A 26014-nucleotide genomic window follows, 5' to 3' on the forward strand; every position below is an offset into this window, starting at 1 on the left:
AACTCACGATGTTGCGACATCGATCTCGCCATCAGGCTGGGTTGCTGCTTGCTCGGCAAAGCAGGTACGGCTATACAACGTGGGGAGCGCGAACAAAAGTCGCCAAATTCCACTTCATGTCGAGCTGAGCATACCACTTGGTAAGAAGGAGGAGATTCGAAGTGTCGCGTTGACAGAGGATTTGCTTGCTGTAATTACACATAAACAACTGTTGGTCTACGATGAATACAGCCGCGAAACACCAAATTTAGTGAAAGCCCAACGCGTCGATCAAGATGAATGCTGGATTCCAAGGTCGGTATCAATTTCGCAAAGTGGCTCCCCTTCTATTGACAGGATCGCAACTGCGAGCGTAGCAGTGGGCGGGGAAGGAGAAAGCGGCGTAAAGTTGTTCAGGTACAAGGTGGGATTCACCCATACAAACTGAGCATAAGACATACGCTAACTCGGTACTTTCATATCCACAGTACACCACAGGCTGGAACGCGGAGAACAACCGCACAACCTTGTCATGTCCGAGAAACACTGGGGCTATCAAAGTTGTCGGCTTTTCGCCTCACCGTAGCGATATCCTGTATGGTCCTATGGCCTTTGCTTTGTCGACAGGAAACCGATTATATTGCTGGAATGTGGGTCGAAGCTCATGGCCTCGGTTGACCACTCGTTTGGATCCGAGTTGGTACTTCGACTGCAACTCTAGTGGTAGTGGAGGTGTGAGTAGTTCTCACACATGCTTCGATACCCAGCTGACTTTAGATAGGCTTTGCGCGATGAGATAACAAACGCAGCGTTCGTAATATCGCCAATCGGCAGACCTCACATACTCTGCACGGTAAATCATAAGCCAGGATCGCATCTTCCCCCGACTTTCATCGTGCCAGTCGACGCCCTCGAATATAGGCCACAAAGTCTTCAGCAACAAATAAATCCGATGCCAGACAGTGTGGTTGGGTCGAGCGTTCTTGCGGGTACCGCATCTCGTAACGGCCGGTTCTTGGTCGTCCTAGAAAAGAAGGGGCATAATGAATATAACATGAAATTGTTGACCGTTCGCGGGGCGTATACGGGCGGTTTGACTTGCTCCGCTATGGGCATGCTATCATGGGTGGTAAAGCTGCGGGTCACCGACACTATCGCTACCGAAGTCTCGATCTTCATCCAAGAGCAGAATGCGGCACTCGAAATCACCGCGCTAGATGGACAAGGTCATATCGTACATTCAAGTATCAGCGTACCGGAGATGCTGCAAGAACAGCCGCGACCTCTTCCACCACTCATACATGAGGCACCTTATGAACTTGCAGTCCTTGATCGAGTGACCGATGACATCGCCTTTGTCTACGGCTGAATGTCAGCAAACTCAACGCAAACAAACGGTCCGAACGCTTATCCACGTCACGGTTGAGACCAGTGGGCTACTGCAGATCCAACACGATATATTGAACGTATGATGCCGTCGATACTGAAGGCCTTTCCTGCAATATTCAGCGGTCATAAGACGACAATACGCAATCTGCAGAAGAAGAAGTTGGGTGGAATCGAGGAAAGTATAACCAGAAGCACTCGTAGGAGTTCGCCAGTGGCGCATCTTACCATCAAAACTCAGCGTTCGCAATCCTTGCATCAACACCGTACTCATGAGGTCACAGAGATTCTCAATATGGCTTAGAATGAACGAAGGGTGAAGTTAAATGACGGTGACTAATATCTGGCTAAGCTTGTTGCATTGATTATATCAGAGCCTAGAGCTGGGCCCTCAACTCGAGCTGATGATCCAAGAAAGATGCGATAGTGTCTTCCATCCTCTTCCACCTGATGCCTAGGATTTCCTGGGCGCGGCGTGACTCGACAGGTGGAGGTGCATCAAATGAACCTTCCAACTTTGTACCTAAGCCAGGATATTTCTCTTGTGCAAACTTCGCTATGTTGGTCCAAGACCATCCGTCCTTCTCACTAGCGCTCAACACAAACTCTTGAACTTCATTTTTGCCATCAAGCTTCGTCTCCAAGGCGCGAACGTGTGCAAGTGCAACGTCTCGGACATCTACTCCAACTGCGGGGATGAAGGGCTTTTCGGAGTAGAGGCAACCCCAAAGCATGGCATTAGTACCATCCACTCCGTCAGGAGATGTCTGGCCGAGGTTGCGACCAAAGACGAAGGAGGGATGTAGGGTGATGACAACAAAATGGGGCTTGTTCTCTGCAACCCATTCGAGGGTGGCTCGATGGGCTAGAAGCTTAGAGGCGTGATACTTTGCTCCTCCGCTGGCCATCGGATCCGCGGGAAATTCCATGTTGGGATCCACGGAGATCTCCTGATTTCGCCCTTCTGCAAGGATGTCAGATATCTGTCACCAGGCCGAATGCACATAGAAAGGATAGACCATGTTCATGGAATGGAAACGTACCTCTTGGTTCAAACTTGCCTCCTGTCAGCGCATCTAGTTGAACCAAGGCAAGTATCGATGACACGATGACGACGCGTTTGATGGTGCTGAACTTCTTTGCGGCATTTAAGACCGATGTTGTACCTTGCACCGCAGGTTGGAGGTACTCTTTCTTGAAGTCTTCACCTTTTCCAGGCATCGGTGAAGCGAGATGTAGGACGTAATCGACATCTTTCAAGGCACTGTCGAAAGCGCTTGAGACAGACAGATCCGGAATGACGACAAAGTCGACGTTGCTGATATGCTTGGAGAAGAGCTTCTTGAGACCTTCAATTTGAGATTCCTTGCGCACGCTTAGGCGAACCTTGTAGCCTGCTTCGAGCGTTTGGATAACGACATGAGACCCAATGAAGCCTGTCGACCCGGTAATGAAGACAAGAGATTGAGACATGGTCAAGACAGTGGTGACGAATGGTTTTATTGATTGTTGGAGGTGTCAGTTGTAGGTATTTGCTGTTTGTTCAAAGAATATCAAGATCCTTTTATATTCATTGTATTTCCAAACTGTAGGGGTACATGTAGTGACTTGTTCTCTCAAATACGAAATTGTAAGCAATCTCAGCCATGCGTGTTTTGTCAGCCTACGGACGGAGTCAGGTCATAATTATGTCCGTTCCGAATGCAACAATGGTGCAGAGAATACACGGCGTGATGGCAAAGCCGAGCGTAGCTGGCTAGGTAGGTTGACGTGTGGGTTTCCTCGATTATTAAACATGACGCGTTAGCTTGATTTAGTGTTTCTTGTATGCCTATCTTTCCAGACTAGGGACTAGCAGACCAATGATCAGGATCATTAGCTCAATTTGTAACGCACGTAACCTGATAGTATTAGGTCTGTCGTCTCGGGAGAGCTTGCGGTGGGTTCCAAGGTTAATCTCTCTCAATTCACCACCTTGGCTCCGACAACGCCAAGGACACGTGGGTATTATTAGGCTGCGGAAGGCCCGTAATGATCGGCCGTCGTGCTTTAGCAGGTTTGTTACGTACGTAAGAAGCGGAGAGGCCTAGATGTTGTTGACCAATATTGATCTATATCAGAGGCATCAACCCGAATAACGACCTTCCTCACCACTGCTCAACAGTAATCCCAGCTCTGCTTTCCAATCAACCTTCCCATCAACTTTCGAACTCCATCAAAATGCCACTCTGGGTCATCTACCATCCGGAAGGAACATTCGAGGACGATGCGTCCAAAGAAGCTCTCGCAGCAGACAGCATCACGCAATACACCAACATCGGTCTTCCAGCCTTTTACGTTGTCACAAACTTCATTAAAGTGCCCAAAAACAGCATGTTCATTGGAGGCAAGCAAGTCGGCAAACAGGATACACCTTCCATCCGCGTTGTCGTCGAGCACATTGCTGTAAGGCTTCCAGACGAAGACAAAGTCTACAAGGGGGCCGCAAACGGCGTAGATGCCGTTTTGAAAAAACACTGTGGTGACAAGGGTTACAATTATGAGTTTCATATCGATGAGACGGAGAGAAGACTTTGGAAGATCAATGGAATCTTTCCTCCAGCGTTCGGAAGCGAGGAAGAGAAAATATGGGTCAAGGAGAATAGAGCCGTGGATTTTGGAAAGCCCTCGTCTTTGTAGTGTAGTGATGGCAGTCTAGGTCGCTAAATGGTCGACACTTAGCTCAGCGATCTGCTGGAAGATGAAATGATGGACCTGTGACATTATGCCTTGTATTTAGTGACTTCCGTCAACCTGTGTGTTAAAATGGCTTATTTCATCTCTTTCTTTAGCACCACTGACAACTCAGCTGGGTATGTGGGTGCTGCAATGCTTTGTACTTGGTGATCGATTGATGATGGAAGTTCGTCAGCGCGATACAAGGCTTCCTGGTCAAGTCTTAGTTGATGCGACGTATAATCATCTAATGCGCAGCGACCAATACGCAACAATCCAAAATCGATCGAGCCAACGAAGACAACATCTTTCGTAGCACAATATGCGGGGTTCACAGTTTACCCATGTCAGTTAGTAATCTGCAATCCTCCACGCTAAATATCGCGCATATAAACCTAACGGCCGTAAGGATCTACTGCTGAGCGCATCTGCAATTCTTGTGACCGCAATCATAGATACAGTTCGTGGTCACTCTCTTGATAACGCCATATCCCAGTGTATTGCGCAAGGCGATGTGAGGACAAGACCACAACCATGATGTCTCAAGCTCCACGCGTCGCGACAGCGCAACCCGATCCGTCCAGTGCGTACTGTGGTGTGTGCGATGACAACATAACAAATGCCCAGACTGATACCGGGCCAAAGAGGGCGATCTCATTGGAGTCAACGTGCTGGGTTTCAGGGACACTCAGAAGGATTTGAAGGGAGGGATCGATTGACAGGTCAAGTTCCGGGATCGCGCTAGCCAGATGATACGCTAAAGACTATTACACATTGGTGTTAGTGAAACCGCGCAACATTGCACCTTCGAAATCGACACAAGAAACACATCTCGTGGTGAACACCGTTCAACACTTTTATACGTCGTTTTGTTTCAAGTAGCATTGAAATCAAACTTGCGCGTCTGAAATGATCGTAAGCACGTCTGTATGGTTCGTAGTAAATGATTGCTAGCAGACCATGCTTGACGCTACCTTGGGCCTGAGCTTAACCCCCTTACTTCCATTCTCCAGCCTCGTCATTCATCCACGCATTGCCTGTCTACTCTTGATTCCTTCATTTTGACTTCCACGTTCACCCTCTACAACGCAATAGGGACCGGCACCGTCCAGCTCTCCAGACAGATAAGGCGCGCGCCTACAATAAAACAATGTCGGCATCCTTCTCAAATCAAGTCTTAGCAGCCCCTGACCTTCAGACCGAAGTGGCTACTGCACTGCTGGATTTCTACAACTTCCTTGCTCGACTGCCATGGCTTGATCCATCCGACATCTTAGAGCCGCCAGCGCGAGGCTGGCCTAACATCAGCAGCGATAACTTTGCCCCACTGCACAAGAACGACACAGTGATTGAATTGCTCAAGCATCTACCATATCTTCGTATGGACGGCCCATTTGAGAGGAACACGTTAGCTTGGTCGGCATATTCATGTGATTACCGACGTGATTATTTCCAGAAAGTAGAGCCTGGCATCAATTGCTGGGAGATACCGGATACAAGTGAACGCGACTATGATTTTCCGGAATGGGTTGTTGCCCTTACGTATGGGAAAGTACACGGGCAATACATCATGCTCGACACTACAGATGGTATTTTCAACCTGTTCTTAGCCAAAAACTGCCTCCTTGCGGTTTTATCCATGACTGATCTTTCTTTTGTTCTACAACTAGGAACGGCGATGAGGTACCAAATGCAAACGCTTTACGACCCAGTGTTCGGAGCCGATGACCCCCGAGCCTGGCGCAATGAACGCGCAAACCCTGGAAGCACTGCGCGTCTCAGCGACATACTCAACGAATGGAAGAATGATTATGCGCAGCTGCATTTGATCGACCAGACCAATGGTAGGGGACCAGTGCATGCTGACAGTTTTGGCGACGAATACAAGGTTCGGATAGACTTCCGCCTTTTTCGATGGACAGCAGGCTGACTTACCATCTTCTCTCTAGGAACTGCACGCACTGATGCTGAGTCATGGCTGGCCAGATAACTTTGATCGTGAGAGCTGTAGCAATGCTATGCTAAAGCGAGATGAAGAGAAGTTAGAGCAATACTCTAGTGAGCTCAAGAACCAACAACTAGCTTGAGACATGTGGCTGCGGCATTGAAACAATTTGCTGATTACTCTAGGATAAGTTCCTTCTCGTATCTTTATCCATCTAATCTCACCCTATCACTTCTATCCTTACATCTCGCCATCTGTCCACCAATACTCGGCCTATCAGGCACATGCATACCCCGTTTGTGTGTCCTTGAACATGTTTCGCGATGACATAGGGCAGTTGTATGGTATGCTTATCGATTCGAGTAGCGACTGATCTCCAACCCTCACATCTTCGCATTATGTGCTCTTTGGCATGTGCAGTTCCTCTTCGTCGATGGCTCGCCGTTGTCATGACGGATGAACATGGCACTTTGCTCGGCGGGCCCCTCGGCTAGGAAGCGGTCCATCGGATTCATATTGCTTGCGTACGTGCTGGAGGTCGAGGACAAGACGCTGATATGATGTGGGCAGAGTGTGACGGTATCGGATGACCTCTGTTGAGGTGAGTTGGTAGCACCACTATGCATTGGTCAGGAAGATAAGGCAGTGTGCTTGTCAACGACGAGGGTCGACTAACGACGAAACTTGTTGTTGAGGCATGTTGTAAGGGGAAATCGAGACTGCGACGTTGAGAGAGAAAGAGATGCAGGCTTGAATGTGTCAAAGATGATAGGATGACTGGAGGGGAAAAGGCAGCAGAAGGAGAAGATGTCTTTATACATCTTAAGGGTGAGAAGGAAATGCGTGTCAAGGGCAGGTCAGACTCTCAATTTTGGAGCAAGCCTTGGTGAAGGTCTGAGTATGCGATCTGCATTCAGAGTGACATGGGTCATGATGTGTTAACACACTCTGGTTAGGTTGGTTGATGTCTCGCATTATGGTCCCGCTGTCCAAAACGGCAAGAGCCCGATGTTGCTTGAAAGATATTGGTCTGTCGACTTTTGTTCATCTTGGTAGAACCCCCCTTGCAAAAAAGCCAAAACACCCCAAGCCTTACATTGGACAGACAACTTTTGTTTAACTTGGCATTCGGATCGTGCGCCGGGATCGCAGTCTGGGAGTGGCCGGGGTCAATACTAAGCTTTCACAAGCTTCGCCCTGATCGACACGTATCTATCGTAGTGAATGGACTTTTCATCATCTCATCAGAAATATCGAAAGGATGCATTTGAGGCAGGTAATGAGGTCTGCTATTCGTCAGGCGAAGGATGGCGATGCTTATCTCTTTGGCTCGTGACACTCATGATTAAGCTCCGGTGACGGTCGATGATAGAGCGCTTCGAAGTGCTGGGCAGGCACTGATGCGCAGTGTGCCACGACGCGGTGGCTAACGTCGTGTTGCGTCGCGAGGCGTTCTACGCGTCGGCTCCCAAGGGCCGGTTACGTCCGCATCATGCCTATTGGCCAGTGAACCTTTGTTCGGCTTGGCATGGCGGCCGATCGGCGTTGGTTTCAGAATGGAGGGCTGATTGCAGGCGACAAGGCATCGGTGTACCGTCGGCCTGCGCAACGCCACAAAGAATATGCGCCAGGAAACGTCTTTCTGTTGGCTGTCGAACTTTTGTTCACCTTGGCAGTGGCACGTGTCAAACATTTTAGACAGGGTACCAGAATGCCATAAGAGCATAAGCCAGCCTGCCCCAGTGCAGCAAACCCAAGGTTTCGACAGCCTCTTTTCCGTAGTCAAGTCGCGCTTCCTATTCCATTTATATCGCCCTTGTTCGCGCGCGGCTTGATTGTCGCATCTGCATGTGTTTGTCGGTAATAACTCAGGCTGCATCACGTTTCATGGATCCTTGGGAAGGTGTAAGGTTGATATTAGAGTTCCTCTGGTTGACGGAAAGATGGAAGCTCGATGACATTGTCCAAGAAATGAGGACTAAGCACAACTTCCACCGGGTGTAAGTCAGCTATATCTGTTTCCATTGTAGGTAAGAGAGTCCATCAGCTGACATGTCTTTCGTTTAGTGCCAGCCAATACAAAGCTCAATTCAAGAAATGGGGATGGTCAAAAAATGTTCGCAAGAATAATATTACCACAGTCGTGAAGCATTACAAGGGTCGTGCCGCAGTGGGCAAACCTTGCACTCGAGTATTCATCAATGGGAAGCAAGTTGAAGGTCAGAAAGTAAGACGGGCAATAAAAGATCAAATGCGAGAAGCGACAAGGCTAATCTCCCTGAATCGCAACGTGATTGCGACTGTAAACGGACGTGTGCTGCCATTCACCGACAGTTTGTAAGTAGCCAGCGGCTGAAGTCAGATAACGTTATGCTGACGTGAAAGTTTCCTCAAGTGGAATCTACCTTACGCTGCTATGCGTCAATTATACGTACGATCTTTCGATCATTCATCGCCATTTGACCAGCCAACGTCATGCAGCATGATGGAAGTCACTACTCCCACATCGGCCGCGTCCCCAAATAATGCACCTTCACCGACAACCCAGATCGCGAAAGATTCCCTGATGGTTGATAGAGCCTGTATGTTTGCGCAAGGTCAACATGAGAAGCTTTTGAATCTCCTGAATGGGGAGGAGAGAAGGTAAGAAGAAGGGCATACCCTGTTGATATGTTGATATGTTGATCATATAGTAGGACCCTGTCCGACTGGCTGTACCAATATTGGTTCTTTTGTTTTAAGACCGCCAAACACTGGGGCAAAGGGCCAAGGACGTGGACAGCGGAGCTTTTGAAATTCAACCAATACCTTTTTACTGCCCCATCTAATCTTCCCGCAACACCCCAGGATGTGATATACCCGTCCACACTACACAACAACGATGAACTGACGCCGCCCACGGATCTTTGCCGATGGTACATTCATGCGCATGAGGAGGATTTAGAATCCATATCGGACGGCGATCTCGACCCGGAAGACAATCTCGACCCTGATGACGATACCTTTTGGCCACAATGGTCGCCGAACAAGCAGCAACCTTCCTTTCAGTGTCATTTGCGGAATGCGCTTGAACACAATGATTTTAGTACCACCTCTGCCACAGATCTCCCTGTTGCCATTCCAGCAATCGCAAAAGCTGCAGACGAGGAACGCTCCAACGAATTGCTCCTTGAGTCTCTTGGTTTCAGCATAATGAGTCGGAATCTTGACCAGATTGAGAACGTATTGCGCCAGTTGAAAGATAAGAACATCGATCCATCACCACTGTATCCGTTTCATCTGGCGACCAGTTTCCTCGATGGGTCTAAATCTTGTTGCGATGTGGTCTACCAGCTCGCACGTTGGCCTCATGGAATTAACGGAGTCGAGAGCCGTAAGACGTACCTGAACGAACATGGGCATACCATATTGGATAACCTAATGATTACAATCATCAAGTCTCACACAAGCGCAAAACCTGTTGTCGTGGACGAGGATTTCAAGGATGTCGCTCGGTTCGTTGGAGAAGAGGTCGATATCTGTGGTCGTTGGGATGCGGACTCCCTTTGCATACGTCAGCTTTATGCACGCGGTCGTATATCGATACCCGTCAACTGGAAACATAAATTCTGCAATACTTCAATCCAGGCGGTATGCCATTGCATTGAGCAACTGTTCGACCGCATGCCACAACGCCTGTTGCTAGAGACACCCAGTGGATTGTATATTCGGCGGTGTTTTGGCACTGGCTGTGGCAAGAAATTGCAACTGCAGCCTTTGCATAGTCTAGTGATGACGGGATATCATCTCGCTACCCAAGGAATGGATGGCGAGGATCTTTTTGGTATTCTAGCATGCGCTCTCTGCCTTATCTTCCATGGGTTCAACCCTTCCGTAAGAGCAGATGTTTCAGTCACTGCGTTGCTATCACTTGACTCATTCGTCGAGTGCGACCACGTAGAGCTTACGGCTGCCGAGCTTGCAGAGGAGATTATGGCTATGCCAGTATTCGGAATTTGGAACACCAAAATCAAAACAGGGTGGATTGTACTGGCTGGCATACTACATCGTTGTGAGGCAGCGCACCTCAAGCAGGTCGGCAAGGATGGATACAACTTAGAGTCACTTGGTGACTGCAATTGCATGCGATCCGCTGAGCAAGGTAGAGACGCCCATTTTATGGGTTCGACTAAGCCGGACAATCAGCTAAAAGAGATACACGACATGCTTGACATTCGTTCGCCCTGTTTCGTTGAGCAAAGGGATCTCGGTGCGTTATGGTCTTCAGTTCTAGCAGAGCTGCTGTCGTATCGACGTCTGAAGGACGGACTTGGCTGGACGTCTCAGTACTTTTCCATGGAGACTTTGCGGGAGCAGTTAGAAGGAGGTAGAGATCTCGCGGTAGGATACACTGAGCATAACCTGTTGAAAGCTCACTGTGCCTGTCATAGCTTCGGTCGCGATTGGCCGACGATGCTCTTTGACGCGATCGACCCTGATATTGCAAATGTCTATGATGTATGGGAGCGGACGAGATACGGGAAGGAGCCAAGGTATCGGTATCTCGAGGACCTACCTGCCTCAAGCTTCAGCATTGTTAAAAGCGGAGAAGAGATGTAAGTAAAAGGATGATTGATTCGACATGAGATGATACTCAGACTATATATTTCGGTCTAAGGGACTACGTGATCCTCCTCTACAATACACCAGTCTGTATTGAGGGCTTGTAATGATCGGAGAATCTTATTTGTACAATATACAATGTCTTTTTCTATGCTGATCGAAGAAGCTCTGTTTATGAACTTACAGTAGCATCGCAAACACATCTTTAGTCAGACATTTGGTAAGTGCAAGCGATGTTCAATGAACACTCGCTGACTGTTGAAACTCGACGCTTAATTCTTACTTGTTCGCTTAGGGGATGAAGCACATCGATAGGGAAGCTGATTCAGTAAGACACGAAGACCCTAGATATCATCTAGGTTACCCATGAGATCATACTATCCCTAGACAAGAACCAAGCGCCGTCGGCGAGATGGGAGCATCGAACAAGAACCCATGCCTGGATGCACGTCGCAAGCTCATCAGAACGTATCCAGATACGTACCTGCTTAAGCTACACAACCTATAACAACTACAAAAACACACATACACACATACACACATCTACAAGCAAATTACAAAACTTACATCATTGAAAAAATTAAAACTAGATCTATAACGACTGTCTCAAGTCCTTTATATCCCTCCACAGTATCAACCCCATCAATGTCTTGGCCGCCATAATTCCAGTATGGCAATCTTCCGAACCATTGCCAATCCACCACCGATTATCCAAAAACCCCCTCACTCTTTCAAAACTCGACTTGTGATGGAGAAATCGACTCCAAGGCTCCTGCCACGTCGTAATCCTTCCATGCAGACCCGAATCATCATTATAGTCCACATCGTATTTACCAAGTAATTCCCTCATTTTCCGGCCTGCATTGGTCGACGTCTCGGTAAGGTGGCTTGTCGTTGGGGAGTACCCTTGCTGGAGCAGCCAAGCTGTGTATTCACGAATATCCTGATCCAGCTCCGGTAGTCTGTGGTCGCTAATCGCCGACAAATCACTCCATGACGCACCACCAATGACGACGACTTCTTCTTTCCCTCTCTTATCTTTAATCTCGCTCTTCAGCTTCTCAATCGCCCTGCTTTTCAGCGTTTGCCAATCTCCGTCGGCATATATGGGCGTCATCCAGACGTCGTAGATGCCAAGTAGACAGTATGCCATGTCCTCTGGCCGTGTTGTTTTCCGACCGTGCGTCCATTTGAAGCGTTCTTCTGCACTGAAGGTGCTCAAGGAGCTGCTGTCTCGGAGAGCTTTGACGGGGATCTTGGTGATTTGATGGATTTCCTTCTCAAGACTTCTCTTGCTACCAATGTACGTCCCCTCGCGAGAGTAAAACACAACGGACGTTGGCGCTATCAACTCTTGCAGTGTCCAACCACGTTTGAACCACTGACTGTTTTCGAATGTCATATTTTGAACAGCTTCTCCACCTGTTGTGCATGCGACATCGCTCATGTAGACGTAGCATCGAAGCGCCTGTTTGTACCAGTGGAACATGGAGTTTAGTGCATACGACAGCTCAGACTGATCTTGCTTGTTGATGCAGCATGTGTCTATCCAGAAGTAACGAAGGCCTTCCTTGGCAGCCCGCTGCTGGCAGAATTGAAGCTTGCGAAATCCAACACGCGCAAGGTCGCTTTCGCGTATAGATCTGCGTTTACCATCCATCAGTTCTTGAAACGTGATCTCATCTCCGGCAGGACCCCATCTGTGCGAAAGGATGCCATAGAATGGCTTGTCATCTAGAGGCTCTGGAGAGATCTCTGAAGGGCGACTCGTAAGGCAGTAATCACCGTTGTCAAAGAATTGTATGAGTCGCATGTTGAAGGTGTTGTGTGCTACGGATTTTGTGGGAATATAGATGCGGGGTAGATGGATGTGTATCGAATCCAAAGTCAAAACATACCTAGGCATGTACCTGCCCAAACCACACAACCCATACCAACCACAAAACCACACATACACACATACACAAGTGAACCATAATTCTGAACATATGAACAATCAAAAACTGCATTCATGAAGACTACACACTGTAGGTCCATATTCGTTACCGCCCAGCTCTGGAAAAAGGGTAAGAAAGAAAATAGGAAGAACAAGCAAAAACGCCCCCCGCTTCCTATGCCATCATATCTTCCCTTCCTATATAACCCCCCATCGTTGACCATGTCGTCAATCGTAGTGAGAAAGGAAAGGAAAAAGAAACGGGACGCCTTGCTTTTGGTCTTCTTCTGTACTGGTCGTTCGTGTCATATGTACCAACTCTACTGCCTGTCCCTCAAGTGACGAGGAACGTACTTTCCACCAGCTGGTGCTTGCGCAGGAGGTCGTTCCCCCTCCCCCTCACGGGGTGGTGCGCCGCCGCGAGCACCGGGGGGAACATAGCCACCGGCGTTAGCGGGGGATGCAGGCTTCCTGTCTGACCCCCATCGGTCTCCTCCACGAGCAGCCTCGTAGCGACCGCCTGTAGCAGGAGATTCGGTGCGTTCAGGACGCTCGGCACGGGCAGGAGGTGCCCGACCGCTGCCGCTAGCCTCACGTTCGCGCCATCCACCTCCAGGAGCACCTCCTTGGCGGAGAGCTGGGGGGACGTATCCACTCCTCTTGGAAGCTTCGGCCTCGGGGGCGGGAGAGGTGGCTGCAGGAGCAGGTGCTGGTGATGTGCTGGCAGGGGGAGGAGCCTGTCCAGCGGCCTTCATGGCCTCGCGCTCACGCCAGCTGGGCTTGCCGCCAGGAAGGGCGATCTTTGGTGGGCCAGAAGCCGAAGAAGGCTCAGCAGCTGGCTCGCGAGAGAAGGTTCGGTCTGGAACAGCACGGGGGGCACCAGCACCAGCCTTCCGCCTTGCCAACGCCTCTTCCTCGCGTTGACGCTGGAGACGTGCTACTTCATCAGCGGCCCTGTGAAATGTTAGTGTGTGACTGGATAAGTGCAACGGGCAATACTGACGCTCGTTCTTGCTCCCTCTTTGCCTTCAATTCGGCAATATGGGCCGCCTTCTCCTCCGCAGCCTTGGCCTTGGCCTCGGCTTCTTCCCTCTCACGCTCTTCCTCCTCACGCTGGCGGCGTTCGGCCTCCTCGCGTTCCTTCTTCTCCCTGGCGATACGCTCCTTGACTTCCTTCACGCGAGCAGCCTTCTTGCTCTCAAGTTCCTTCTGTGCAATCTTCTGGCGCTTCTCGAACTCAGCCTTGCGCTGTTCCTTGACAGTCTTGACGAAAGTCTGGTAAGGAGATACCAGCCTCGACAGACGATGCTTAAGCTCGACATCTGCCTTGTGCCTCTCCTCGGACTCCTTGAGTTCCTCGGCCTTGGCCTTTTCGTACGCTGCGAGGTCTTCTTCTTGTTGCTTCTCGTAGTCGGTCTTGAGGTGCTTGATCTCCTCCTTGCGGTAGGCTCGCTCCAAATGATCGATACGCTTGCCGGCAATGCGGAGTTGTTCGCCGAGTTGGTTCTTCTCCCTCTCGAGAGCCTGAAGCTTCAAGATACGGATCCTCTGCGAGTCGAGATCGTCCAAGTCCTCAGGAAGCTCAATATCAACCTTGGTGGTCGCCTTGAGCTCCTTGATTTGCTTCTCCATCTCCTCACGCTGAATGCGCTTCTGCTCAGCCTTGATGCGCTGGTCTGCACGTTGCTTCTGCTCTTCGGCCAGGCGGCGAGCCTCCTCATCCTTGATTTGCTGCTGGCGGATGAGTCTCTTAGTCTGCTCCTCGTTCTCCTTGGCCTGTTGGGCCTTGAGAGCAGCCTCCTTCTTTTGCGAGATGATGTCGCGGCGAGTGAGAATCTCCTGGTGCTCCTTCTCGGCGCCTTCCTTAGCACGCTCAAGAGCGGCCTCCTTGTTACGCTGGCGTTCGGAGTTGAACGAAGGGTCGACGTATTGGCATGTGACGAAGAGCGACTTGGCAAGACGGGTGAGCTGAGATCGTACAATCTCGGCCGGGGTGCTCTGAAGACGCTGCACAGAGCGGGACTCAATCTCGGCGGATCCAGCACCCGATCCAGGGTGCATAGCCTTGGCCGATGAGAAAACGTCGGAGTCGAAGGTGAGCACACCAGTGGCATGGTCGGTGCGGATGGCGAGATCGCCCTTCTTGCAACCATTCATGATGAACTTCTCAATGGTACCTGCGCTGACGTGGAAAGGCTCAGGGAACTGGGCAAGGCCAAGCACAAACTCGATCTTAACAGAGTCGTAGACTTGGGACAGCTGCTGGAACAGGCGGGTGAGAATAACCTGCTGGAGCGGGCCAACGTACTTCTCCATACCCTCATCAGCACCGATTTGAGACAAGATGGGGGAGATCTTCTTGCAAATGGAGAGGGGATGGAAATCGACCTCAAGGATGTTGTAAAGGTCGCGGATCTCAGGGCGGGCACGCTTGAGCAGACCCTTGCTGAGAGCGTCCTTGAAGAGGATAGCACGAGTAGGAGCCTGCGACATGCCGAGCAAGTTGGTAAGGCGCGAGTTCTTGTTCTTCCTCGCCTCATCAACGTCAACAAGGGCACCTCGGGAGCGGGAAGTGCTGATGACCGGGATGGCAAGAGCGGAGAGGAGGACAAAGGACGCAGCCTTGGTCATGTCGGCTTCGGTGACAGCGGGGTTGTCCTTCTTGGGGCTCTGACCCGATGCGACGGCCGCTGCGGACTGGCGGAGGAGGTTGTAGTACCGGCTGTATGCGGCGGCGTGGAAGAGGTAGTTCTCGCTGACCAAGAAGATGCGGGTGAGCTTCTCGAAGTAGTTGGCCATCATGATGTTCTTGGCTGGGCGTTTGCTCAAGGAGAGCAGGGTGTGGATGTCCTCAACACTGCGGAAGGCCTCCTGCCACAACTCGAGTTCCACGGCCACGTTCAGCTGCTGGAAGCGGGTGTCGAGGTGGCGCTGTAGGGTGTCGGGGTCGGACAGGTTGATGGCGTGCATCTGGGAAGAGAACTTGGCGGCGTTCTGCAAGTGGTTGCGGAGCAGCTCGCAGAGACGGCGGAACTCGGTCTTGCGGGCATACTTGGAGCAGAACTGGAAGGCCTGGTGGGCAGTCGACTGGTACATGAGCTCCAGACGGGCGTTGTTCTTGAAGATGTCCAGGACAGTGCGGTATGTCTCCCACAGGAACTTGAGCCATGGCGTGACGATGGCACGGTCGGTGCGGTCGCGCGATTGCTCGCCGGAGACGGTGGAGAGGAGGATGGACTCGGGCGTCTCGGTAGCCTCCAGGTCGTCGACGTTCTTGTCGTCAGAGGGCTCGAGCGAGGACTGGACCTCGTCTGCCTTGGCCTGGGCCTCTGTGACCTTTTGCTCGGCGAGTTCGATGAAGCGCTTGAAGACAGTCTACAGCGTGTTAGCCCGGGGGAGTCGCCATGTTTCCCTTGGTCTGCCCTACCTCGATAGTGCCGACATTTGTGTTCTGGGCCGTGTTCTTGTACTGGTACAGACCATCCTTGGCCAGCTTGCCCTTGCGTAGGTCGACACAGAGTTCGACGAACAGGATCATGACAGGCTCGAGTGAGGCGATGGGGCTGTTGCGGGTGCGCTTCGAGGTGACATGTTCGTGGAGCAGCTGGAGGGCAGCCTGCTGCTGCTCGACTCCGATGAGTTCTTGGGCACGTTTACTGGGCGGAGTTAGTGGGTTTGTTGCCTCTACGGCTTCATCGAGGCGGGGCGCACAGTGTGTTCTCCGGCTTGGAGTGCGGTGGAGGCGCCATGCTGGGCAAGTTGAAGTCGCGGATCCAACTACGCGAGTCGGATGGGCTTTATAGCAAGCAGGCGACACAGCGGAGGGCTTGGTGTTGGGATGTGGGTGCACGTCTCACACGGTGATGGAATCACTGCTGCAAAAAGGTTGTGGTATTGCCTTACTAAGCGAGCGTATTCCCAGTTCCCGGCTCGTTCACGCCCGACTCCCCGCACATGCACGCGGACGCCAGAGGCGGCGCAGGAGACTCGAGCGGGGCGCAACATCATGTATGTAGGCGACCTCGAGCCCGACTGCTGTATTGTCAGTCGCCCTCGCGTTGCTGCGTTCCTGTTGCGTCAATTACAGGCGGCATGGAGATTGGCTGCATGTTCGGGGGGGGAGTGAGGACAAAGCGCTCGTTAAACCCAATATGGCGCTATACCACAAGCGTTGGGGCCCGACGAACTGACCCATCAAGGGGAGGGCCCTCATCTTCCAACCACCTCTCCTGCTTCGCGTGCTTCACCTGTCGCCCCATCTCAGCAATCCGTCGTCAACGCCCTCGCAGCAGCCTTGCTCTCGCGCTGATACTCGGCGGCAGGCTCACCCGGCTGGCCGTCTTCGCTCCTTACTCTCCCTTCTCCCAGCTCACCCTATCCACGCCGCACGCCCGACACGCAACACTCACGTCGCACCACGACGCATCCCCCGTAATTACACCCACCACCACCATCACAACAACATCACGTCCATCGCATTCCCCTAATATACCACGCGCACCATGTCCGCCACGATGGTTCAAGCCCCTTACGAGATCCGGACCGGCGGCGACGGCAAGAGCAAGAAGCAGAGCATGGCCGAGCTCAAGCTGCGACGCCTCACCGAACTCAACCAGCGCCTGCGGGAGGACCTCGAGCGCCGCAGGATACCCGTGTCCGAAGCTGCATTAGAGTACGTTTAGGACCAAGTCGCATTGATACCGCGCACAACACGGCTAACCACGACCGGCAGTCTCATTGCATTCACGGATAAAGAGCCAAAAGACTGGATGGTACCGTCACGATGGGGAACGGTCAGTACACGCGCGCCTCAGGTTATTTGTTCGCCGCTCTAACACACGTCCAGATTGACAAGCGCGACGACCCCTACGCGCCACAACAAAGCAACGGCTGCTGCATCGTAATGTAAACGACGACGAAGATGCAGATGGTCATGTCCTTTACCGGCGTTGTGCGGGGCCCTTTTGACGGCAAAGTCTGTTTTCTTTTACCCTTTAGGAGGAGGTTGATTAATACCCAAGGACCCGGTGTGGCCAAGTCTCGCGCAGTAGTCCTGGGAGCGAGGCAATCGGACGGGCCATGTACTTTTCAGCAATGTGTAAATTACTCGGATACGGAGCTCGCTGCTGTTGATGTTTGCAGCGCAGCGCGCGGGGGTTTTCAGTCTTTTCTTATAGTCGGTCACGGCGGCTTTCTAGGTTCTACAATCACGAGATAAAAGCACTCTCATAATTCATTCTCCATCACTTCTTCACTTTGGACAATGAGATATTTTCTTCAATCGGTTATCAATTCACACACGATGCATGGCTCCAGTAAATCAGTTCCTCCCTCCAACACAAACAATTGCGAGAGCCTCGATTCGAGCTGTCGAGGCGATCTGGACAGGCGGGAACTTGCTGGAAGGGGTAGGTGGCTACATGCTGCTAGGGCAAACGAGATTAACAAGGCGCATCACCATGGCGTCGCGCTCCACCGGCAAACAGCCGTAGTCAGTCGCGCTACAGCCCAATCGACCTGGCCAAAACAAAGGTTCTCTCCATCCAACCAGACACCTTCACGTGTGGCTGCAGGACGAAGCAATCACCGTGTGCTGTTTACACGACCAGCTGACTGGTGCGACCATGTCGAGGTAATGTATAGCGTACCAGGATGCATGTCAATAGCGAACGAATGCGACGCAGCTGGCCTGCTCGCCTACGCCTCCCCCGGCCGAATGTATGCGGGACCGCACTATTGGCCGACTAGTTCTGATGTCTACCAAAATACCGCCCATCTTTGCCTTTTGCATCCAGCCTGTGCCTAATTCATCGCTGCACCTGCGCAGACCCTGAACCGCGGCCCAGCACTGTGAATCGAGTGAATGACGAGGATATTGCGCAGTAGCTTTTGTTGCAGCTGTACTCCAGGGCACACTTCAGGTTGCTGCATGCATCCCACGCGCGCGAGTCAAGTCATCTGTGAGACTCTGGTCAACACCACGCGGCCAACATGACGATCCGAGTGAAGGCTGAACGTCAGGTGGGCGGGTCTCTGAATGCTTCGGCGACACATGATAATAGGCTGAGGACGCGAGGCCAGGTTCTGCAAGCCGCAGTTGGCTGTAACCCGCGCTGAATTCGACGTGCGCGGGCGAACTGCCCCCCCCCAGTCTTATCAAATCACCGTGGGGGTCTACCTCCCGGGCTCTTCTCGTGCAGTGCCTCGTCCTGACCCCGACGACACTCTCTTCAGTATTCAGTGGAGAGAGCGGCGCCAGAGTCACTGCCAGCCACCTGCACTGTCGCCAAACGCGACTGCACCTTGGACGCGCACCAGAGAGAACACATGTAAAGAGACGCAGCAACCCGGTCCCAATTCCGCGTAGCCCCACCCGCGCCCATCTTCGCGACGGCAATTTTCTCTCTCCCCTCCGCCCGGGGTCCTGCGGCGACGATATGAACAGCTCGACGGCACAGTCCTGGAGCGCTGCCGAGCATTTTCAAATGGACCCGGCTACAGAGGACTTCGCCGGCGCTGAATTCATCGACTTCGACAATCTAGACCTGCACTTCAACATTGACGGTTACAGTCACGAAGGACCCGCCTCTAATGGCAATCAACTCGCCGATCTGACCGAGTCGCTCAATGTCCACCATCTCCAGGGCCAGTATCCCCCGCAACTTCCCCAGGACCACCGTGATGGCGCCAACGGAGGCCAGCAGGTCCAGAACTTGGGTGGTCATGGCATGTCGCAGCCCACCAACAATTTCTTTGACTATGGCATGCCCGCGTACAGCCAGGCCGGAACGCCAGCTTTCACCCAGGCCCAGGACCAAATATACCGTCCACACCAGGGCGTCCCGCCCACGCCTAATAGCATAGAGATGCATGGCGACCCTCATCGCTATCTCACGCAATTGGACCCTCACCAGTCGCTATTCGACCAGAGATACCATATGCGCAAGGACGATGCGGTATGTCGGATTTGGAAGCTACCACAAAACCCCACTGACCCATATAGACCTTTACCCCACTAGTTTCGCCCGCAGTGACGCCCCACGATGCGCGCTTCCAGATTCCCGACTTCACTGTACCAGGAGCCTACTTCAGCCCACTTACATCACCCGCCCTGAATGCCCAGAGCCATCAGCATGCGCATCAGCAGTCGCAAAATACGACGTCTGGGAGTTCCACTGGACATTCGCCCATCGATGTAGATATGGATATGTTGGGTGAGCCTGCCATGGTTTCACAGGAGCAAGGAAGGAGGAGTCTACGGAGTACCAACAAAAGGAACGCACCACGGGCAAATGCCAACGGCCGCGTACGACAGTCCCCCATTGTGAAACCCAACCGGCGAAAAGCAACCGTTTCCTCGCTCATCCCACCCAAGGAGGTCACCGAACTCATGCAGGAAGCGCGGTCAATACGTCCGTCCACCAACGGGCTGGATGTGCCAAGAACTCGTGAGAGCTCAGAGACGGACTCTATATCTCCCGAGCCTATGCTGTCTGAGATGCGACCGCCACCAAAGCCCAGTTCTTCAACAGCTTCTCCTGCCATGCTTGCCCAACGCAACAGCCAGAACGGTACTCCAGCCACTCCAGCATCCCTCATGCGGATACAACCCTCGCCCGACTTTAGTGGCTCTCAGGAAGCACCACCAATGCTGGAAGACCTTACCCTGCCAGAAGCTTCTCTAGACCGGCCGGGCCTATCAAGATTGGACACAGCGATACGGAATGAGGATGGTGACACGTCCCGTGTACGGAAAACGCCCAAGTTGAATCCTCTGAGCACACCTGGAGCCTCCATGTCAGCCAGGCCTAGTCCGATGCTAGACGCCATGTCGACCCCGACAAGCCCAGCCTTCTCCATGACTAACGGCAAGAAAGACCTGAGGCCAGCGCGCAATCCCAAGAAAAGGAACAGCGTCAGCTCGAATCTTGTCAGCCCCGCTCTAAGGCCTAAGATCTCGCCCAGCATAAAGCCTCTACTGCCCGACGGTGGAAGTGGTAAGTGTCTTCTTAGACCCAATTACATGATCTAATCTGACTTTCAGCAGGCGTCACCGACAATACCCACGCCCTTCTTCTGGCATCCAAGTCAAACTACCAGAACATCCTCGATGGCACCACAGTCCCCGGCGTTGTCTATCCCACATCACTCTCCACCAACCTTACCTCCAAACGCACGTCTCACAAGATCGCCGAGCAAGGCCGCCGAAACCGCATCAACATGGCCCTCCAAGAAATGCAAGCGCTCCTCCCTTCCCCGCAGCTCGGTGCCATCCCAGACGCCAAAAGCCCTGAGACCAACGCGCAAAACTCGAACAACTCCAAGGCAGCCAAGGTGGAAAGCGCCATAGAGTACATTAAACAGCTAAAGCAAGAAGTATCCGAGCGGGATGACTTGATCAACAAAAAAGATCAAGAGATGGATGCACTGAAGAAAGAGCTCGCGGCGCTGAAGAGGACAGAGTCAGAGGCAGCGACACCCGAAGCAGCTGCCCAGCTAAAAGCTGAACCGTCTTCCAGCCCGAATACCGAGAACGAAACTTGACGAAGATTTATGGGTGATGAAATGAGTTTTTTCTTCTTTTTTTCTTCCTCAATTGTTCTATACCTTGACATTTTGCTCAGGTTTTGAGCATCTGGTCTACTATCTATTCCCCACATGCTACGTTACGGAACCAATTTTTGCTTCCGTTTCAAAGACAGCAAATCGCTATAGTCGACGCAATTTACCGACGTCTCGGTTTTTGTGGCGTAGCATGAACCCGCGACGGGGCCTATGTTGCATTTATTGTAGATGCTACATTGTTTATTCGATGGTTCAATCGGATTATGGGGAGTGAGGAAAGAGTATGGTAGTAGTAGTATGCATAAGATGGGCATTCAATTGTTTGTTTGCTTACTTTGCTCGCTGGCTTGCTTGCCTTTTTAGGAGGTAAGCATTATATCTTGTCTCCACCTTGTTGTAGGTGGTGAGATGGGGGTATACGAGTGTTTGTTTGAACGGTAGATGCCATAGTACAACACGAACAGAGTACATTTGAGCCAGAACCGTATAGATAATGCGGGTTCTGGGTGGTATACTGAGATGTTTTCGAATGTCTTGAAATTATTCATCGTCTTTTTTTTTCTGCTTGAGAGCTCACTCTTGAGCAACTTGGTTGTTATTGATCAGGAGATTGACGCTTGTCTGTGTATATGAAGCCCTAGCTGTGTTGATGTGTATTCGACGGACATCGTGCCGTTTTATCAAGATAGGAGTAATTACGGATGTTGTAGTCGAAGATATTTGAAACCATGGAACCAACAGTTCTCTATACTAACCTTTGTATATTAGTATTCTTCTCTGCGTGCTAGTCGAATCTTGTACTCATCTTTTAAAGTGCCCGTGTTATTATACCTATTTCAAAATACACATATTTGGAGCGAAGGTAAAATACAAAAGCCTAAAATCATTATCTATTCTGATGCACAAGGAAGTATATAGAAATACAACATATACATACAAAACAGCTTCATTGACTTACCTTCTGTTAACCTCTTCTTGCAGACAAGAGAAAATTGCTTGAGATAAGGTCTTGTTATTCTCAAGTAGAAAAGTGCTCTTTAGAACAATAATTCGATAACATAATACTAAAACAATCCATCTTAATGGATAAAAATGCCATTACCTCGCTCGTATTCATCACTAAACAATTCTGCCGCTTTACTTTCTCTACCTTCTGTTCTACTCTGCTACTCAACTTACAATTCCCTAACTTACTTGATGTGTATGCTGATCTCTACACGATAACACATCTAAACTCAACATAATACAGCAAAATAACAAGAACACTAACAAGAGCCGTGAAAAACATAAACCTCATCTAGTACACACCCAGCCTACACCACCTCTAGAACAGACTCTGTTCTCTCTCTTTTTATTTTCTTCATTCATCGAACTAGGCCAAAACAGCCGCACTATTGATCTCTCTTTCTCTCTCTCTCCTCTCCTCTTTCGATCCCTCGTTATAAATCCAAACATACACTAAGATCCATCTGGAGAAAGAAAAAAAAAAGGAAACAAAAGTCCTCAAGATACATACACCTAAAGTAAGAAAGACATCGTACATTGCCCGTATATGCTCCCAAAAAAATCCACCAGCAACTTCATGCAATGTACATGCTCGAACGGGTAGTGTATGTTTGTGTATGATTCGCATCTTAGTAATTGATTAATTAATTGATTGATTGATTGATCGATCGAGACAAATCTCTCAAGTACCACGCTGCTCGAACCAAGTTGCAACGATATCCAAACAAGCAACTTGGTTCAAAAACCTCAAGAGAAGCCTTAGGAGTCGTATTAATTTTGTTAGCTGCAAATCAACATACACAAGACATAGCTACTCTCCGCATTACTATAGGCAGTAAACCAACTACCATCTCAAACCGACGAAAGTCACGTCACGTCACGTCACTTCACGCCACATCACATCACACAACACCCATCCAAATCACCAAGATAAGAGAGACAGAGAGAAAGATTCGCAAAAAACCATATATTTCCAAAACGCACAAGCAAAGCACAAAACAAAACAAGAAAGAGCACCACACCACAATCACTCATCCCAACCCTTCCCCCTTTCTGTTCCCCCGTCTCCAAGCGCAATGGGCGTGATAGCGAACTAGATAATTGTCTCGTCTCCCTTTATTTTCTTGGTTCGTTCCCCGGAAGTGCGGCCTCCTTGATTGAAAGAGGAATACCGCCATCCCACACAGAGACTGAACTAGCCGCACACCACCCATCGCAAACCCTTCGAGTCTAACCAGCCAAGCTTCAGCCACGTACACACACTCTCTTTCAGATTACAATTTGACAAATCGTCCCCTTGTTAAGCTTATTTACCTCCCCACAAGCTGGCAGACCATATCCGAAGGGGGAAACGCAAGGAAATTTACAAAAAACCGCAGGAAAGCACAAAAAGGGGGGCAGGAGGGGTAATTAATGCGAGGTGAAAGCCGTAAAATGTCAAACAAAGATCAGTCATCAGCTGGAAAGCTGCCCAGTAAACGCGAGCCGTGCAAGACGTTCCAAGATAATCTGTTGGCTGTTGATCCGGAAAGAGTTGAGATGTGTTGCTTGCAAGCCGAACTGTTATGCCAATTTGAGATACCGTGTAGGTCGAGCTTCCAGAGATATGAGATAGTCGTCAGAGACCCTTGGCCGTAGTAGATGCAAGACAGTAAAATGTCTTTCTAGGTCCGTATGAGGTGTCTGACGAATGGATCCCACGAACTGATCAAGGAGCGACGCCGTCCAAAATGTTGCCAGGACGGCAATGCCGCATTTCCCATTCGTTGTGAGTGCGGAGCCGAGTCAGAAGAAGCGGTCACGCAAGAGTTGAGATGACGAATCGAAAGCCGCATCAAATCAGTAACCAGATGCATACTGGTCCCCGCCACGCTTATTGGCCGAACGAAGCTGCCTGAAAGAAAGAAGAAGGTTAGTAAGATCTGTATCTGGCGTCCCCCGCGCTAAGCGTTCTCAACACCAAACGCAAAGGAGAGGGTCCCTTACGAGGATCAGATATATCGAACTCACATTCCGGTGCCCTCCTGGCGTGCGTTGACCGGACCGCGCTTGGTGCCAGCTGCTGTGCCAGCGTTGGCAGCAGCAGTGGTGGTGACGTGGCGTCCGCGGCCCTTGTCGTCTTCCTCGCCCTGGCCCTGGTTGGCAGCCTGGGCGATGGCCTGGGCGTTCTTCTGGTACTTGTAGACGGTCCAGTCGAATACGTAGTCGTACTGGAAGCCTTCACGGACGAAGAGATCGCGGAAGATCTTGCGGAGGTACGAGTAGTCGGGCTTGTCATCGAAGCGGAGGGAGCGGGTGTAGTTGAGGTAGATGGCGAACTCGTTGGGGAAGCCACGGCAGAGGACCTCGGTGGGGGTGGTCATCTTCTTCTCCATGATGCGGTCGTATTTCTGCTTCTTGGTGGCCGCCTTAAGACCCTGCCAGGGAAGGGATCCACGGCAGAAGTAAAGCATGACATAGCCGAGGGACTCCATGTCATCACGGCGGGATTGTTCTACAGACGTTAGTTTGTGAAGTCGAGTGAGATGCGGGATACATACCGACACCCAAGTGAGTGTTGATACTGGCGTAACGGGCGGTACCAGTCAAGTTCTTGTTCTCTCTGTAAGGAATGTGGAAGTGAGTCTTGGGATCGCGGTACTTCTTGGCCAGACCAAAGTCGATGACATTGACCTGGTTGCCGCGCTTGCCAATGCCCATGAGGAAGTTGTCGGGCTTGATATCGCGGTGGATGAAGGACTTGGCGTGGATGTACTCGATGCGGGAGATGAGCTGGTCGGCAAGGAGCAGGACAGTCTTCAGGGAGAACTTGCGGTTGCAGAAGTTGAAGAGGTCCTCAAGGGAAGGGCCGAGCAGGTCCAGGACCATGGCGTTGTAGTCGCACTCGGTTCCGAACCAGCGGACAAAGGGAATGCCAACACCGCCGGCGAGCGACTTGTAGACGCGGGCCTCATATTCGAGCTGGGGGTGCTTGGCCTTGACGCTCTCGAGCTTGATGGCAATCTCCTCACCAGAGATGATGTTGGTACCTACACACGTCAGCTGGGCTGGTCATGGCGACGGTGGGCGGTTAGCGACAACGACGTACCGAGATAGATGTCACCGAAACTGCCGCTACCAATCTTGCGGCCGATTCTGTATTTGTTGCCGACACGGAGGTCCTGTCAGTGTGTTAGCCCAAGGTGCTGCAGAGACGAGTCTATCGGCCGCCATGGGCGACAGCAAGCGGGGTCGGAGCGTACCATTGTCGTCATGCTTGCGGCCGGTTCAACCTTGAGGAGGCTGGCCTGTGGTGGTGGTGAAGGAAGTGGTGGTGTTGAGGGGGGGTGGGTCGTCTGTTGTGACGATGGGGGCGCGGCGGTGTTTTGAGGATCAGCCTACTGCAGTGGACCGGTCAGTATGAGGCTTTAGCCAACAAGGCGGTGAGTAAGCGGAGCGGGCAGCCGAGAAACGCTAAGAGAGACAGTAGAAGCGTGTTGACCGACAGGTAAAGGAAGTGCCAGCGATACAGGTGCGTGGTGGTGGTGAGAGACTGCGTCGGGCACGGGAAGCAGAGGGCGGAGCCGAGTGATGAGCTGGGCAGGCAGGACTTACTGTAGGGCGTGAATGAGCCCAACGGAATCACGACGCCAGGGGGGGTTTTGTGTGGGCTGGGGGGTGGGCGAGGTTTGCTCTTATGGCACAGGATGCTAAAAGACAGCTGCAGGGCACAGAACAGCGGAGAAGCCTGGTCAAACAAGCACGCTGCGGTCGTGGTGCTGTATCAAAGGAACGCAGACGGAGAGGTTGCAGAAGGACCACCTGCCTTCCAAGGTTGTATTCGGCCACTTTGCTTGGCGCGCTAGACGAGCTCTTTCACTGCTGCTGCCGCTGCCCGCCGC

At 51.4% G+C, this 26014-nt stretch overlaps 10 protein-coding genes across 11 annotated transcripts; 6 read left to right on the forward strand and 4 right to left on the reverse strand.

Annotated features, from left to right (window-relative positions):
• Positions 1-1087: 1087 nt before the first annotated feature.
• AA0111_g7002 (hypothetical protein) lies at positions 1088-1348 on the forward strand (the record flags this gene model as incomplete). The annotated part of the gene is made up of 1 exon (XM_028653288.1): positions 1088-1348. The coding sequence occupies one exon, from the start codon at positions 1088-1090 to the stop codon at positions 1346-1348; it is 261 nt and encodes an 86-aa protein (XP_028505393.1).
• A 394-nt stretch (positions 1349-1742) lies between these two features.
• Positions 1743-2838, reverse strand: AA0111_g7003 (hypothetical protein; the record flags this gene model as incomplete). Its single annotated transcript, XM_028653289.1, has 2 exons — positions 1743-2329; positions 2409-2838. 2 exons carry the CDS (start codon positions 2836-2838, stop codon positions 1743-1745), a joined length of 1017 nt encoding a protein of 338 aa, XP_028505392.1.
• A 747-nt stretch (positions 2839-3585) lies between these two features.
• On the forward strand, positions 3586-4044 carry AA0111_g7004 (hypothetical protein; the record flags this gene model as incomplete). The annotated part of the gene is made up of 1 exon (XM_028653290.1): positions 3586-4044. One exon carries the CDS (start codon positions 3586-3588, stop codon positions 4042-4044), a length of 459 nt encoding a protein of 152 aa, XP_028505398.1.
• Positions 4045-5230: 1186 nt separating this feature from the next.
• On the forward strand, positions 5231-6010 carry AA0111_g7005 (hypothetical protein; the record flags this gene model as incomplete). Its single annotated transcript, XM_028653291.1, has 1 exon — positions 5231-6010. One exon carries the CDS (start codon positions 5231-5233, stop codon positions 6008-6010), a length of 780 nt encoding a protein of 259 aa, XP_028505397.1.
• Positions 6011-8510: 2500 nt separating this feature from the next.
• AA0111_g7006 (hypothetical protein) lies at positions 8511-10624 on the forward strand (the record flags this gene model as incomplete). Its single annotated transcript, XM_028653292.1, has 2 exons — positions 8511-8668; positions 8722-10624. The coding sequence occupies 2 exons, from the start codon at positions 8511-8513 to the stop codon at positions 10622-10624; spliced, it is 2061 nt and encodes a 686-aa protein (XP_028505296.1).
• Positions 10625-11219: 595 nt separating this feature from the next.
• Positions 11220-12440, reverse strand: AA0111_g7007 (hypothetical protein; the record flags this gene model as incomplete). Its single annotated transcript, XM_028653293.1, has 1 exon — positions 11220-12440. The coding sequence occupies one exon, from the start codon at positions 12438-12440 to the stop codon at positions 11220-11222; it is 1221 nt and encodes a 406-aa protein (XP_028505396.1).
• Positions 12441-12883: 443 nt separating this feature from the next.
• Positions 12884-16312, reverse strand: AA0111_g7008 (Eukaryotic translation initiation factor 3 subunit A; the record flags this gene model as incomplete). Its single annotated transcript, XM_028653294.1, has 4 exons — positions 12884-13517; positions 13567-15938; positions 15991-16219; positions 16275-16312. The coding sequence occupies 4 exons, from the start codon at positions 16310-16312 to the stop codon at positions 12884-12886; spliced, it is 3273 nt and encodes a 1090-aa protein (XP_028505400.1).
• Positions 16313-17065: 753 nt separating this feature from the next.
• Positions 17066-17472, forward strand: AA0111_g7009 (hypothetical protein; the record flags this gene model as incomplete). The annotated part of the gene is made up of 3 exons (XM_028653295.1): positions 17066-17235; positions 17296-17356; positions 17410-17472. The coding sequence occupies 3 exons, from the start codon at positions 17066-17068 to the stop codon at positions 17470-17472; spliced, it is 294 nt and encodes a 97-aa protein (XP_028505399.1).
• A 1528-nt stretch (positions 17473-19000) lies between these two features.
• AA0111_g7010 (hypothetical protein) lies at positions 19001-21107 on the forward strand (the record flags this gene model as incomplete). Of its 2 annotated transcripts, none has more annotated exons than XM_028653297.1 (3): positions 19001-19519; positions 19567-20560; positions 20611-21107. In XM_028653297.1, the coding sequence occupies 3 exons, from the start codon at positions 19001-19003 to the stop codon at positions 21105-21107; spliced, it is 2010 nt and encodes a 669-aa protein (XP_028505445.1). The 2 variants fall into 2 exon arrangements, with proteins under 2 accessions (XP_028505445.1, XP_028505446.1); XM_028653298.1 differs by having other exon boundaries at positions 19049-19519.
• A 3032-nt stretch (positions 21108-24139) lies between these two features.
• Positions 24140-25387, reverse strand: AA0111_g7011 (Casein kinase I; the record flags this gene model as incomplete). Its single annotated transcript, XM_028653299.1, has 4 exons — positions 24140-24627; positions 24674-25162; positions 25222-25294; positions 25376-25387. 4 exons carry the CDS (start codon positions 25385-25387, stop codon positions 24140-24142), a joined length of 1062 nt encoding a protein of 353 aa, XP_028505447.1.
• Positions 25388-26014: the final 627 nt, after the last annotated feature.

Source organism: Alternaria arborescens (genome assembly GCF_004154835.1).
Source record: "Alternaria arborescens strain FERA 675 chromosome Unknown contig_15, whole genome shotgun sequence".
NCBI lineage: Eukaryota > Fungi > Ascomycota > Dothideomycetes > Pleosporales > Pleosporaceae > Alternaria > Alternaria arborescens.